General features: G+C 44.5%; 1 protein-coding gene across 4 annotated transcripts in view; it reads right to left on the bottom strand.

Moving 5' to 3' along the window:
- Positions 1 to 16,795, bottom strand: part of LOC142578686 (uncharacterized) — an 80,003-nt gene that overhangs the window by 35,562 nt on the left and 27,646 nt on the right. For all 4 annotated transcript variants that reach the window (XM_075688162.1, XM_075688161.1, XM_075688163.1 and 1 more), the window contains exons 8-13: positions 13,854 to 13,912; positions 13,137 to 13,226; positions 8,624 to 8,805; positions 6,063 to 6,168; positions 5,899 to 5,964; positions 428 to 532 (exon numbers count right to left, since the gene is read on the bottom strand). In XM_075688162.1, coding sequence (XP_075544277.1) covers positions 428 to 532; positions 5,899 to 5,964; positions 6,063 to 6,168; positions 8,624 to 8,805; positions 13,137 to 13,226; positions 13,854 to 13,912 — 608 coding nt within the window. The remainder of the gene's footprint in view (positions 1 to 427; positions 533 to 5,898; positions 5,965 to 6,062; positions 6,169 to 8,623; positions 8,806 to 13,136; positions 13,227 to 13,853; positions 13,913 to 16,795) is intronic.

Here is a 16,795-nt window from a genome sequence, read left to right on the forward strand (position 1 = left end):
GGCCTGTGTTTCTTCAGGAAGCCCGAGGGGTGGTTCAAGGGTGCCTTCCAGGTGCACTTTTATTTTCTTACTTTAAACCCGTAAATATTACATTAGGTGCGCATTAGGTTCAGGGGAGAATTAGAATCAGGTAAATACGGTATATTTATTAGCATTTTTTACAGAATTGAAAAAGAAGCAAGGACCGCGATAAAAAGTTGTTCATGTGCCAGTTTGACAAGACCTCTGCTTTTCTCTGCACTTTTACTTTGCACATTGACATCTTAATTTTTCGTAATGATTACATGAAAGAAAGGGTGCTATAGAAACCCTGCCACTGAAAGAAAGTGTTTGGTACCCTCCTCCTTTTCCCAGTAAGAGACAAGCATAATAACTTCTCCCTTTTGTTAGGGTCACAAGTGCATAGTTTCACAAAGAGAAAACTTACCTTGAGCTTAACCTCATCATCAGGGTTTTCATCAATGATGGCTTTCATTTCAAGGCCGTTCTCAAACGCACAAGTGACGTGGTAAGCCCGCTTGCAAGCCTTCACCTGCAAGAACAGTTAAGGGGGGATACAGCTCTTTGAGGTGAAAAAAAAACTCAATTTTTTGAAAATGACATTTTCAATACCTACAGCTACTATCCTTTACTTCGCCATGTTTCCTGTGTCACAGAAGAGCATTTTACCCACAATATCAAATTATAAGATCACTGTGAGCTGAATTCCGCACAAAGACAACTCTATTTACTGCGGCGCGTTGGTCTATTTCTACGCATGTGATGAAAAGAGGAGCTTTCATATTTGAATTTCCCGTCAAAAGTGGCTCTGCCGGCTCGCCAGTGACGTTGAAATCCGGGGATAAAAAAAAAGTCCAAATGCGCAATCCCATTCATCGACTTGCACACGTGACCAGAGACGTGTGCTGTGATTGGCTGCACTAGGTTCCTGTCGTCTGCTCTACTCCGCAGGCGATGTGACGGCGCGTTTCGTAGGTTTGTGACAAGTGCGCAACAATGTCCGATCCACCGGAGAAGTTCGCCAAGGGGCACAAGTTCAGCAAAGAGAAGAAGTGATCAGCTTATAACTTTTAAAAGCGTTCCATTCCTTCAGGAAGACATCAAGAATAGTCCGCCGCCAGTCGCTAGTGATTCCAAAGTCCCAGACGGGCTAAAGTAGGCCTAGCCAGCTTACCAATGAGTAAAAGTGTTCCAGACAGTGGCTGCGTTCAGCGTAACACTGCAGTGCTGCGGCATGCACATTTGCTGCAGAGGGAGATGAATGCCCAAAAAGAGCTTCAAGTTCTTGCTTCAATACGAGCATTAAAGTGGAAGTTGGATTTCCTCACTCACACCAACAACGCTGCGGCCGCACCAGTCGACACCGAGGCAGGCTTTGCTATTGTCAGTTTCGACTCCGCGAACGCACTGATGTCGTTTGTCAAGTGCAAGGTGTATGGCGGTAGCATCACAGTAGGAATGTGGCCTCGCCATAAAGATCGTTATCATGTGCGCATGCTGCGGTGATGTCGTGTCGGCGTGGAGCTCATGCCACGTGAACAGCAACCAGAGGTGCAAACCGTTCGTTGTGAACGATCTTGCCACGCATGTGATGCAAGCCATTGGGAATCGACTAATGGCATAAAACGATGTTTTTGCCACATTTGGGTGGCCGTAGTCACAGCGACTACATCCCTGGTGGCTTTTAGCTTTCACTGCAAAATATCGCAAAATCTTTTTTTGCACTTTTGATTAAAAGTGAATGTATTTCTTTTTTTGTGTTTTGTTTTCTCAAAACACCCGATTTTTAAAGACTTTTTGCTGATTTGCGGGCACGATATCTCTGCCTTCAAGGCAGGCAGAACCATAATTTTTGTTGTGGCTCGCAGCTGAGTGTGCAAAGCACACAATGGTAAGAACAGGTTTCAGAATTTATGCTTTAAAAATTTTCAGTTCTGCTTTAAATCAGACAGTAGGGCACCCGCACTTGGAACAGTAAAGATTAAATTGTTATAGAAATACTAAAACTTGTTATATAAAAAAAGTATTCCTACCATTGTGTTTATGTTTTCTAGTACCTAGGCATGTGCCAATATGAATTTTTGTAGCGCGGTTATTTTTCTATTGTTTCTGCTAATGATTAACAATGAATTTCATTGTTAATCAGAAGATGCAGCGGTGGCGTAGAGGTAGAACACCCGCCTCGCGTGCAAGATGTCCGTGGTTCGAATCCCGGTGCCGGCAATTTTCCACCGGATTAAAAAAAAAAAATCCGCGTGTTGATAAAATTGCACAAACAGGCCTGGGGTGTGGCCTGATCCCGGTGACCAGAACCGGTAACGCACTCCCTCATCAGAGCAGGATTGGCCACCCTGGTGCAGTACTTGGCCCCAACCTCCTATATGAACACAACAATCAAACCCCGGCCCTCAGTCCCCAGCAGCTGCGAAGCAACTGACCACGGCGGCGGTCAGACCTGCGACGCAGCAGTGGGTTAAGAATCACTGGCTCCGGACAGGCCGCCATTGGAATATGAACCTGGCAACGTTTAACGCTAGAACGTTATCTAGTGAGGCGAGTCTAGCAGTGCTATTGGAGGAATTAGAGGGCAGTAAATGGGATATAATAGGGCTCAGTGAAGTTAGCAGGCCGAAAGAAGCCTATACAGTGCTAAAAAGTGGGCACGTCCGGTGCTACCGGGGCTTAGTGGAGAGAAGAGAACTAGGAGTTGGATTCCTGATTTATAAGAATATAGCTGGTAACATACAGGAATTCTATAGCATTAACGAGAGGGTGGCAGGTCTTGTTGTGAAACTTAATAAGAGGTACAAAATGAAGATTGTACAGGTCTACGCCCCAACATACAGTCATGATGACCAGGAAGTCGAAAGCTTCTATGAAGACGTGGAATCGGCAATGGGTAGAGTGAAAACTAAATACACTATACTAATGGGCGACTTTAATGCCAAGGTAGGCAAGAAGCAGGCTGGAGACAAGGCAGTGGGGGAATATGGCATAGGCACTAGGAATAGCAGGGGAGAGTTATTAGTAGAGTTTGCAGAACAGGATAACATGAGGATCATGAATACCTTCTTCCGTAAGTGGGATAGCCGAAAGCGGACGTGGAGGAGCCCGAATGGCGAGACTAGAAATGAAATAGACCTTATACTCCGTGCTAACCCTGGCGTCATACAAGATGTGGACATGCTTGGCAAGGTGCGCTGCAGTGACCACAGGATGGTAAGAACTCGAATTAGCCTAGACTTGAGGAGGGAACGGAAGAAACTTGTACATAAGAAGCTGATCAATGAGCTAGCGGTAAGAGGGAAAATAGAGGAATTCCGGATCCAGCTACAGAACAGGTATTCAGCTTTAACTCAGGAAGAGGACCTTAGTGTTGAAACAATGAATGACAATCTTACGGGCATCATTAAGAAGTGTGCAATAGAAGTCGGTGGTAACTGCGTTAGACAGGACACCAGTAAGCTATCGCAGGAAACGAAAGATCTCATCAAGAAACGCCAATGTATGAAAGCCTCTAACCCTACAGCTAGAATAGAACTGGCAGAACTTTCGAAGTTAATCAACAAGCCTAAGACAGCTGACATAAGGAAGTATAATATGGATAGAATTGAACATGCTCTCAGGAATGGAGGAAGCCTAAAAGCAGTGAAGAAGAAACTAGGAATCGGCAAGAATCAGATGTATGCGTTAAGAGACAAAACCGGCAATATCATTACTAATACGGATGAGATAGTTCAAGTGGCTGAGGAGTTCTATAGAGATTTATACAGTACAAGTGGCACCCATGACGATAATGGATGAGAAAATAGTCTAGAGGAATTTGAAATCCCACAAGTAACGCCGGAAGAAGTAGAGAAAGCCTTGGGAGCTAAGCAAAGGGGGAAGGCAGCTGGGGAGGATCAGGTAACAGCAGACTTGTTGAAGGATGGTGGGCAGATTGTTCTAGAAAAACTGGCCACCCTGTATACGCAATGCCTCATGACCTCGAGCATACCGGAATCTTGGACGAATGCTAACATAATCTTAATCCATAAGAAAGGGTACGCCAAAGACTTGTAAAATTATAGACCGATCAGCTTACTGTCCATTGCCTACAAAGTATTTACTAAGGTAATCGCAAGTAGAATCCGGAACACGTTAGACTTCTGGCAACCAAAGGACCAGTCAGGATTCCGAAAAGGCTACTCAACAATAGACCATATTCACACTATCAATCAGGTGATAGAGAAATGTGCGGAATATAACCAACCCTTATATATAGCTTTCATTGATTACGAGAAAGCTTTTGAGTCAGTCGGAACCTCAGCAGTCATGCAGGCATTGCGGAATCAGGGTGTAGACAAGCCGTATGTAAAAATACTGGAAGATATCTATAGCGGCTCCATAGTCACCGTAGTCCTCCATAAAGAAAGCAACAAAATCCCAATAAAGAAAGGAGTCAGGCAGGGAGATACGATCTCTCCAATGCTATTCACAGCGTGTTTACAGGAGGTATTCAGAGAACTAGATTTTGAAGAATTGGGGATAAGAGTTAATGGAGAATACCTTAGCAACTTGCGATTCGCTGATGATATTGCCTTGCTTAGTAACTCAGGGGACCAACTGCAATGCATGCTCACTGATCTGGAGAGGCAAAGCAGAAGGGTGGGTCTAAAGATTAATCTGCAGAAAACTAAAGTAATGTTTAACAGTCTCGGCAGAGAATAGCAATTTACAATAGGCAGCAAGGCACTGGAAGCCGTAAGGGAATACATCTACTTAGGGCAGGTAGTGACGGCGGATCCGGATCGCGAGACGGAAATAATCAGAAGAATAAGAATGGGCTGGGGTGCGTTTGGCAGGCGTTCTCAGATCATGAACAGCAGGTTGCCACTATCCCTCACGAGAAAAGTGTATAATAGCTGTGTCTTACCAGTACTCACCTACGGGGCAGAAACCTGGAGGCTTACGAAAAGGGTTCTACTCAAATTGAGGACGACGCAACGAGCTATGGAAAGAATGATAGGTGTAACGTTAAGGGATAAGAAAAGAGCAGATTGGGTGAGGGAACAAACGCGAGTTAATGACATCTTAGTTGAAATCAAGAAAAAGAAATGGGCATGGGCAGGACATGTAATGAGGAGGGAAGATAACCGATGGTCATTAAGGGTTACGGACTGGATCCCAAGGGAAGGGAAGCGTAGCAGGGGGCGGCAGAAAGTTAGGTGGGCGGATGAGATTAAGAAGTTTGCAGGGACGGCATGGCCACAATTAGTACATGACCGGGGTTGTTGGAGAAGTATGGGAGAGGCCTTTGCCCTTCAGTGGGCGTAACCAGGCTGATGATGATGATGATGAATTTCATTTCTTTTTGGAACTAAATGCTAAATGGCCTATTGGACAAAGAATCAGACATTTGAAATCGGCACAGAAATCTCAATAAGGCTGAAAAGTTTCATTAATATTGATGAAAGAAACGATGAACATTACTTCTATAGCAGTGTCCCCCCTTAAGAGATGCTTTTCACATGCAGGGTACCACTGCAGCTGAGAAAACAGTTGTTAATTAAAGAACTGGTCATTTCTGCAAGTGTGATGGCACAAGCAGGACAACAGACGCAGAAGGCAATTGCAACCTGCTGAGAAAAAAGCAGCACTTATGCTGAGAGCCTAAGCTTGAGTTTCAGCATAAAATTCAAAAGATTAGCCTTCACTTTCACTTATGGTAATCAACCTCTAAGCAGGAAATTTATGAAAATAGATTTGAAAGAATGCTTTATCAGTTCAAACTGATTTAGTGTTTGACTTAAGTGTCCCTCAAAGGCACAACGTGCACGAAGTTTAGAGCTATCAAACTCTCTAATTGATGAGAGAAAAAAAATAGAAGGAAGAAAGAGCAAAGAAAGCCTCACTTACGGAACACTGAATGCAGGCGCCGATCCGCTCTCGACAAAGGCAACAGGTCAGGGCCCAACGACTAGGCTGGAAAACATGATTGCGAACAACAGCACAGATGTAAGACAAATTTACATAAACAATAAATAAAATAAACAAGTAAGCAAATATCGGCTAAGACTCACCGGGATCTGAGAGATTTTCATAATGGGCTCCATCTTCTCAACACACCCGATACTAACTTCAGGAATCCACAATGCACAGCTCACATGAGCCCACTTCTGGCCACTCCTGAGGGGAATGAATGTTCCTGCTTAGTGTGTTTACAGTTGACACAGCAGCTTACGTCAACAAAGCTATCAGGTCAGAACACTCTCTTCCTCCCTATCGCCGTCATCTTTCCGTCCCTTCTCCTCCTTCCTCATGCTGCTGATCAATACTCAGGTGTCACGGGCTAGACAGTTACAGTGAGTGCAGCAGGCTTTCCGCTTATCTGTCACTCAATATTGCAAAGTATTTCGAAAAAACCATGTATAAAAGCCATTCATAAAAACCATTTCTAAAATCCATGCACCAACTACCCTGGCAGCAGACGTTACTGAACTGTAAGTGAAGTGCAAGAAACAAGGACAGGAGGGTACAAAACATACCCCACCCCCTGCCATCCATGTTTTTGTGCTTCACTTGCAGAGTACGTCATATCAATAAGGCCAAATTTCTACTCTTCTGTCAACCCATCTCTTTCTCATGAGAATGACAAGGATAAAATTTGAAATGAATCTGATGCAGCGACCCGTAGTTCACAAAATCAAAAACACAATGATTGGGAAGAATGCGGGAGCAACAGCTGTTTTAAATCTTTCAGAAACAGGACAAAAGAAGTACACAGACGACACATATGTTAGGTGATACTTTCAACGAGTATTTAATTTGGGACCACAGCATACATATACACCCTACTCACTCCTGCAAAAGAACATGTGCTCCAAGCAACCTGATAGCGCCTCTCGAGTCAGAACATGTGAATACAGTGAAATCCCATTAGAGCGAACCTCAGATTAACGATTTTTTAAAATTAACAAACTTTTCGAAAATCAACCCCCCCCCCTCGAGTGCCCATTGGTTGAATGTAAAAATCTTCCACTACAACGAATTTCAGAATACCAAATTTTTCAGAATAACGCACCAAATTTCATCGTCATCGTATCTTAATAACACTTCCCAATAACAAATTTCGAACGTAAGAATCTGTTCGCAATGGCACAAACGACAACAAATGCTCCGTATGTGCCACTACCATCATCATCAGTATGCTTGCCTATATTTCTCTATGCTCTTGCCCTTCTTTAAACGCGCATTTGCACTGTAGGCATTGCCTACGCCTCGCTGGCCCTCGCCGTCTTTGTTCCGCCAACCGGGTAGCTCGGCAGGTTTGTCAGAGGGCTGTTTGGCTCGCTTTAAACATTACACGTTCGTTTCTACTTTCGCGATGAGCTCTGGATGCAGCATGAAAAAAGAAAAAGAAAAAAGCGGAGGCAATTCTCTTTGCAAGAAAAGGTGGATATTCTTTCTCAAGTGGACACTGGAAGAAAGCAAATTGACATTGCAAAGGTGTGGGGGATTGAAACATTTCTTCAAATAAACATGCATTCATTTCCGAATACTCAGTGCTCTTTTCTGTGCTTTTACACATTAACACGTTTGCAGATGTGTTCTCAGCAAAGGCAGGCGACTGCTTTTGTTGCATTTACAATTTTGCATTAGAATCAGATTTTTGCAATATTATGATTTTTCAAAATAAAAGATTTTTAGCGGTCCCTTAAGATTCGTTGTAGATTCGTTGAGATTTGACTGTAGTGTCAAACGTATGTGTCGCCTGTGTTCTTCTTTTGTCCTGTTTCTGACATGCTACGCCTTTTGCCTCCATCATGATATACCAACAAGCCCAATGTGCAACTGTAACCAAGATAGTGCATCAACAGCAAAAGCATTGATGAAAGTAACAATATTTAATATGTGTTGCATATATCTTGAAACAATTACGATTGGAATTGTGATGCAATATTAAATAACATGTGCAAAATGTTTTAGCAAAATGACTGGGAAGGTAGATGGTTGGGTGTTTTTTTACTGTGTCAGTATGACGTATGTAGCAGGTTCATTTCTTTCATTAATTTTCACGTCATGCCCCAGGCATAATCTTCAAGTGTCTGAATAAGTGCTTTTCAAGCTTTTCAAAACACCACATAGTTGATGTCTCACATTTGATATTCCTGTAGTGAGTTTTCATGGGGGGTCCCTATTCTGCACACTTGACAAAACTCCCTAAAGAATTGAAAATTCTTCATCTTTTCTACAGTTGTACACTTTCCACAATACTGAAGATGCAAAAAATGTAGTAAGTTTTCAATCAACAGGATAAAGTAACACCTGAAAGGGTTAATACAGAGCATTAGTATAGTTTTTCTGCCATTATATGGCCCGACTGCTCCATCAGCGATGAGATTCTTCAATATTCGCTTCTAGGCGGAGGCACTGCTTAGTCATGATGTTCAGAGAAATATAGCCAATGGCTGCTTTTTTTATTATCATCAGTGTGTAGGAATAGATACGAAGAGTGGTGGTGATCCTTCACAAATCACTCACAACCAAGAAAACACATTCACAAAGAACCTGCTAGCGAGGTTAAATAGTAATCACTTAAAATCACGCACATCTATGGCACACTTAGCCCCACTTCACTGACCGTGTGCTCTTCATGGCACCACCTCTGGTGGGGCACAGCACGCAGGGTGGCCGTATGCCCAGGGCACAGGTCCGGCACACCCACGAACCTTCCGGGATCCGCTGGATGCCATAGCAGGCTTGGTGCACACACAGGTCACACTGGTCGCAGAAAACCATTTCGTTGCCTTCCTCCGAGTCCGGCTGGAAGAGAGCAAGACGCAAGCAGTTCAGGACAGGAACAGCGCTCATTGGCCTGACCTCAAGAGGCCGGCAAGGCGGTGCCTGTAGACACTAAATAGAAACACTAAATCCCTCCAGACTGGTAGGTGTTGATTCAGAATTATACTTATGTTAATTTATAGTAATAGGCCGATTATTAAAGAATAAAATGAAGGTCAAAGTTAGATTTCTAGACTTTTGCGACGAGATACAATAGAACCTCGTTCATATGTCTTGGAAAAAAATACAAGAAAAAATGTACTAATCGAGAGAACATACAATCCAAAGTGACTCAAAACTCAACTGTAGTTGACATCTACTAGATGTGAAGCGTTGCGTGAATCACCGAGCACAAGGCAAGAGATGCCAGTGCACGTCTAGCTGGTGGGGCTTCAGTGGCCCATGGCATGTTTTGTTGTTTTCCTATCGCGTAGCGTTCTAAGGTAACGAAAGGAAACCGAAACGAATATGAGCTGGTGGGCAACACTGGATGGCGCCAAAGTGAAATGTGACGCGTTTTGATTATTGCCTACTAAATGCACCCAGTATGGTACAAACTGCACTACACCCCACACACTGTAAAACAGATAGGCAAGGACAGGTGAATATGGTTGGCAGGGATAGCTATGCGTGCAGTGTGCGATGACGCCAAAGAACATTTGCTTATCAGAATAACAAGCAGAGTGTGTGCCGGCATTTTCACATGTGACGGGCGGGCAAGTATTGTGGTGAAGCTGCCGCTGCAGGTGGCTATATTGGGAGCAAGCTCCACCACTGGAAATGCTGCCGCTGCCGTCGGCGTGACATGGTATGAAGGATCGCGTAAACACAGCAGCCGCGCCGGCTGCTTCAGAAGCGCCGAAGCCAGCTGAAAACAAAAGTTTGAAGTCCCACCTGCATTGCAGTTCTGATTAATTGGGGAGGTTTTCTTGCTTCGGGTGTCTGCTGGTCAACACTTGAAAGCACTATAATAGGTAGTGGCTGCCTATGAAGGCGTCTAACATGGTGGGCTACCGCTTGGTGCCACAGTGCCGGACACACGCAATAGAGCTCGGTGTCAGCCTTCACACCTACACACGACAAGAAGCTGCATGAAGCTTGGACCGTGAAACATAGAACTGGCAAGCAGCCGTCGGCTACAACTTAGGTGTGAAGCAAGCACTTCCGCAAGGAAGATTTCTGCTACAGCGTTGGGGCTGTGATGTTCAGTGGGTAGTAGTAATGTAAAAATGTAATGTAAGTAGCAATGCAAAAATATTTCAGTACTAAAAACTTCCTAATACTGAACTTTTCAGAATAACGACTGGTACTCAGTCTCCATGTCATGTTGACAACACCACAGTACTACGAACTAATATTCTGAAATCTGGAGATTCTTAAACTTCCGTGTATCTTTCACGGCAGCCGAAACAGTAGGCTAGCAGACGCCCAGGCACAGAAAGCGGACACCGCGATGCACCAGTTCAAAGAACCGCTCAAAAAAGAAATTAAATTAAAATATTCCAAACCCGACGATGCACTGGGTTTCGCGAGCACTTGCTCTGCCCAAGCAAGCATGGCTCGGCAACGAAGGCATGTCGCTTCCTTCTTTCACCCTTCTTTCTGCGGCTGTAATAGCAGCGCGTGCTGGCAAACGTAACCTCCGTATTCATGAGGAGTCCACACAGTCCCACTTTGCACTTTCCGACAGCGTGGTTTACGTGCACTTGCACTTTGGACTAGTTCAGGTGTCCACCTCGAGTGAGGCAGTTGCTGTGTCCACAGCAATAAATGTGAAAACAAACAAGAAACATTGCACTTTGGAAGCGATATGGAGCTTCCCTTTTGTCAGTACAGTGGAACCCCGTTCATACGTTTTTCACCGGACCGGGGAAAAAAAACCTAACAGCCGGGAAAACGTAACAGTGAGGAAAGCTTCGAAAATGAATGAAAAAAAGTGCAGCTTCAACTATAGACAATTTATTTCCACAGAGTGCGCTTAGGACCTAAAAGAAGTCCAGAATGGTGGCTTGCCGTTTCTTTCGCTCGCTAGAAATCACCACACGTTTCTCAATAGCCTGGAAGGCCGCATTGCTGTCAGCGTCGCTGTGAGGTGCGACGTACCTGCGGAGGAGGTCCAGAGCCGCGACGGCTTCTCCAAAGCTAGGATTTGGCAACTCCCCGGCATTATGCGGCTCGTGCATCGCAGTCTGTGGCTTCACTCGCGACCGAGTTCCCAACGATCTCGGCGATGCTGACACTCTGACGTCACGACGACAGCATCCACGGCAACGTAATCGTCGTATGCAAGTTTCCTTCCTCCATGGTCGTATGTGACTGTCATTTTGGCTTTTGGCGAGGTTTGGCCGCGCTTGGCCGGGCTTGGCTATGGAACTGGCGTGCGGCTTCTTGCAGCCAGTTCCATAGCCAAGCCTGGCTAAAACTCGTCAAAAGCCAAAATGGCGGTTGGAGCGCGTTGCCTACTTTAGTCCAGGCGGGTTCGGGGGGCTAAGTTGCGACGCATCATGCGGGATCATTTTCACAGCTACTATGTAACAGCGGGGTTCCTTATACATTGGATCCTATGGAAGCTATGCCGGGACCGGATGAAAACGACGTAGCAGCCGGGAAAACGCAGCAGTGAGGAACGTAACAGCGGGGTTCTACTGTATTTTCTCAGCGCCCCCACTTCTGCTTTGCACGCATCACTCTTACTATACGGTGCTTCGGTGGTGCATGGCAGCGGAACCTATGGAATATAGCAACAGCTCCGGCCGAGAGCCAACAGCAATGTTTTTGTGGATAGCTCAAATGGCGACAACTTATGAACTGATGGGTTGATGGGTGGAATGATTAGTTTTGGGGCTTTCACCATAACAACCTTTTAGAATAATGAACAATTTTTGGCGATCCTGTGTGATTCGTTATATTGAGATTTGACTGTAGTGATATTTGCTTTTGATACGTCACTGGCATCCCCGCAGAACGGCTGTCGGCAAAATTGCCGACACCTCCTCACAACTGAAACTAGCAAAGCCTAGTTAAACCAGAAGTGACCGCGCCCAAACCACATGAATGTGGTAGGACAAGCAACCCCGGCAAGCCACTCTAAAGCTGCATTCCTGTGCGAGTCCCCACTGTGTTGGTGTGGCTTGTCCAGTGCTTTGTTCATTCACGTGTTAGTGACACGGTCCCGGTGACCAAGTTGCTTAAGCAGTGCCAACTGCACCTTCGGTGCCCGCGCCGATGAAAACAATAACTATTGCTAAAAAAGGGGGGAGGGGGGGCATCATTCAGCTATTATAGTGCAGTCGACTTCAGGGTCGCAATTTTATAGCAATGCATTCCGCTCGATTCTATATGCCGCCCTTATCAACCATGGCTCACGGCCGGCTCATGCCATTGATAACCACTGATAACCTAGGCAGAGCGCTGCTATTACCACTGACGAAGTGTGGAAAAGAGTGGCACTCGAAAAGTCATCCCTAGAAATTGTGGCAGTTTGATGCACACCTTGACTGTGCTTTCGTCCATCTGTGGCAACAGCATGACAATGGTAGAGATACCCACTGACCAGATTGTAGGTAAGCGACATATGTGCACAAACCATGCGTTGACAAACTTCAGCCTTATTTTCGATGATACCTTTTGGGAACATTTTTACTTTCCTGACATTTCGCGTGACTAGCACCGGACACATCATCAGACCTGGCATAGTGCAAAGAATGCCATCGATCGTACATGCTGAGGTGTCTGACGCTAGTCACCCAAAATCCTGTGAAAGTGAAAGTACCCCCAAAAGTGTCAATTCAAGGATACAGCACATTTTTTTAGCCACTTGGGGAATAAAGTCACTCGTTTCCCAACGAATTGGGATATTTCGAACTCCTGATTATTTGGACCTTTAGACGGTCCCCATTGAGCCAGCGATGCACAGGTATCAGGAAGTTTGATTTATCAAGTTACTTTAATCATGCGCGCACACCGGCAGGCCACTGCGGCCACACAGGCACGCTTCAGCACAGAATCGTGTTGTTTTTTACCAGGATGTTGCAGGAAATCTTGATTGGTGCAATATAGTGCAGGAGTGGCAGCACTGCCCATACAGCTCAAACAATTTTTGACTTTAGTGTCCCTTTAAGACTAGGTCCCAATGAAAGTAATGCAATGAAACATTGTTGATGAATGCTTAGGAATTTGTACCATGCACAACTACAACGCACAAAACTTTTTAGTTAACCTTTTGTGTGAAACTTAACTCATGGGAAGCAAAAGCTTGTCCTGCACCAGCATCTAGGTGCTGCAGTGGACACAAAAGCAGGAATGCTACTTACTGAACGGCAGACATCGCAGACCACGTCCTCATCATACTCGATGCCCAACCCTTGCTCAGTCCGGATCTCTCTCTGAAGCTTTTCATAACACTGCAATACAAAATTAGGAAGTCAACACAGAGAGAATGGGATGACTGCATGAAATTGTAATAGCAAAACCATGCAAGGTGACATCAACTTTCAACAATAAAGAAAGAAAGAACATTAGGAGACAAAGACTAAGACAAAGCTGTATGCACATGTCAGACCTGATACCAAGGCAGGCTACCAGACCTAATGAGACCTGATCATGATACCAGACCTAATCAGACAGTACACTCTCTCCAGGAGGAGGAGGAGGAGAAAATAAAAGAGAAGGCAGGGATGTTAACCAGAAATGCATCTGGTTGGCTACCCTCCTCTGGGGGGACACTCTCCAGACTTTTAAATGAACAAAACATGGCAGCTATGACATGTTTCCTGCCCTACAATTTCTTTCAGTATATATACAGCAGGCAAAAGCATCGCCTTTGAGGTTGGTTTCTGTTACTGCAAAGCAGTGGTCACAGAGGCAGGATTTGGGCACCACCTATTACAGCCTTTAAAGCATTTATCAAGTTGTCTTCTAAGCTACAACAGTAGCTACAAGCTTAAGCAGAACTTGAGCACACACACCCAGAGGTGAGAGTAGACACTCACAGCACATATTTGCACCAATAACAAAGATACATGCCTCACCTGAGTCTCAAAGTCTTCCAAGATCATCTCCATGGTCAGCTCAGGCAAGGGTTCCAGGCCTAAATGACAGAAGGAAATTTTTTCAAAAAAGAAAAAGACCTCTTTAACAAAGCAGACAATGTTTCCACACCGAAATACTTGACCAACTGCAGCCCACCACAAAAGAAAGTATGAATTAATATGCTTGCATATTGTATGCATCTATCCTTTGTTCTTTTTCTCATCATCACAAACTTCGTCAATAAACGTTACCATATGTTGTGCTGAAACATGTACTTCATTCGGCCAATGTCATTCGCTTCCCAAAATTTGAAAGAAACTGATAGGATGACAAAACCATAGGAATCGACATGCTACATGGCAAGAGTGTACATGCAAACAGAGTGACCAAATAAGCTATGGAGCCAAGATGTGCACGCAAACCATCTCATCAGGAGTGTGCAAATACTGAATACAGTCGAACCTGGAAATAACGAACCTCAATTTAAAAAAATTCTCAAAGTAATGATTTTTTTAAAATTTCCCAATATCTGCCCCATTGATATCCTTTTTATTTATTTTTCACAATTTAACGAGGTCATTTTATAATGCAACCCCGATTTAGCGAAGTTCTCGTGCGTCGCATGCACCTATTAGAGCCTTCTAGGCAGGGCAAACAGCACTTTACATGCGCCCTTTAATGGACAAATTTTACCGGCGGCCTTCAATCCATGAAGTAGAATGTACCGCTGCACCACCTGTATCATACGTATGAAACACAGTTGGTGGTTTGATTTCATTGTGGATAGGCTGGTTCGCTGAGCACGTTTTCTTTGACCAGTAGTGGTCTGACCTCGTGTGTAGGCGCTTTTTTTTTTTTTTTTTGCACGATGAGCAGTGCACCTCGGAAGAGAAAAGTGCCATGATGTAAATGGCAAAATCACTGCCGAAGTTATGAGCGGCGAAAAGAAGGCAACTGTTGCTGAAAGGTACGAGATTTCATTGAGCTCACTTTCAACCATTTTGAATTTGAAAGAGCATCACAAGTTCCGTCAGTCCTGGTGGTTCAGGCCATAAAAAAAAAAAAAAAAAAAAAAAAAAACACTACAGGAAATGGCTTACGTCGATGCAGAAAAAACCCTGTAGTCGTGGTTAATCGACATGTGTGCAAAAAACATGCCATTGGGGGGAGCCATTCTCCAGCAAAAGGCCCTCAACTTCGCCAACATCCTTGGGTGCAATGACCTCAAGGCCAGCAGCGGTTGGCTGCAACGATTTAAGGAACGGTAAGGTATTGTAGGCAAGGTGGTCAGCGGCGAGTCGGCAGAGGCGAATGCAATTGGAGCAGGGGACTGGCTGCATGATCGTGTCCCTGACATTTTGGCACATTACGACATCTCCAACATATTTGTAAGACTTTGATGAGGACTAGCTGGTTCATATATAGTACTGAGGTTGAACAGCACAAATTAAACAAGAACACGTAGAAACAAATACCACAGACAAGCGGGTTCAGTGCTTGTTTCTTTGTGTCCTGGTTTTCTTCGCGCTGTTTAACCTCAGCTCCAACATATACAATGCCAATGAGACAACATTTTTCTACCGCCTCTTTGCCAAGGAAGATGTTGGCTTTGAAAAATGTAAAGTGCCATGGTGGGAAACATAGCAAGCAGCATCTAACTGTTTTGTTGTGCGTGAACATGGACGGCAGTGATAAACGTGTGTCATTTGTGATTGAAACAAGTGAGAAGTCGTGTTGTTTCAGCGGGAACAAGAGCATGTCAGTGAAATGCTCGTCACACAAAAAGGCGAGGATGACACCAAATTTGTTCAGCAACTGGCTGAAGGACCTAGATGCCAAGATGCGCACGGTGGAACGAAATATCTGCCTCCTTTTGGACAATTACTCAGCTCACCCTGTTCAGAATTGTGTGCTCTGCAGTGTTGAGCTGGAATATTTCCCAGCAAACTGCATCTCCCTGATACAACTCGACCAGGGAATAATAAACAGCGTCAGGTGTGTGTACCACAAGCAGGCCATCAAAAGGCTTCTGCTGAACATTGAGCTCCAAAGAGAAACAATATTTGGCATGTGCATGGAGATGCTTTCGCAGTCTCTCTCTCTCTCACACACACACACACACACACACACATCTATACACACGCTCTATGTGTAAATGCTTCTTTTTGCATCATATTTTGAATATGTCTAGTGCTACAAAAATGAGCGATAGCAACATGGCAGTGCCCTTGCGGTTGCCACTTTTTAGAGTGCAGCTCTTAAAGGCCCATTTTTGCAGCGGCATAACCAAGCAAACGAGCACAATGAAAGATGAAAGAGCGAACATGGCGCAGCAGATGAAAGACGCAAGCCGCGAACAACGGAGACTGATGAGAGCGGCCCCTGCAGTGACATGCCCGTGGAAACTAGTTTCATGCGTACCCGCCTGACTGATCAATGTGTACTCATATTTGGTTTCAGCCAGACCGCTCATATTGTACTATCATCTGCTGGCGTCAGTACTCGCTTGCACTTGTTTGGTTTGTTTGGTCTTGTCTCATTTGCGCTCATTTCGCGATTATATTCTAATCTGATTGTATGCGCAACGCAAATTGAGTAGTACTTTCTGGAAGCCATGCGGAACCAGCAATTACACTGGAATGTTTCACAAGTCATGTATAAAAGCTGATGCGCTTGACCAGCAGATCAGATTTTCGACGATTTCCAACTCTGCTACCTGTCTCTCTCAAATTCTTTACCTCAATATATCGCGGAATGAAAACTTGTATAGAGCTGCGCTCAAATTTCGCATTAAGAAGTATCGTAACAGTCAGTGAATTTTTTTTCACCCCAGCTTTTCCTCTACAGTAAATGTACTAACTCTATGGCTATCAGATACTTAGGTACATAGAAACTAAGATATACAGTATGGACTACTGTTATTGAAGGGAACACCAAATTA

Source organism: Dermacentor variabilis, chromosome 4 (genome assembly GCF_050947875.1).
Source record: "Dermacentor variabilis isolate Ectoservices chromosome 4, ASM5094787v1, whole genome shotgun sequence".
In the NCBI taxonomy this organism is placed as follows: Eukaryota; Metazoa; Arthropoda; class Arachnida; order Ixodida; family Ixodidae; genus Dermacentor; species Dermacentor variabilis.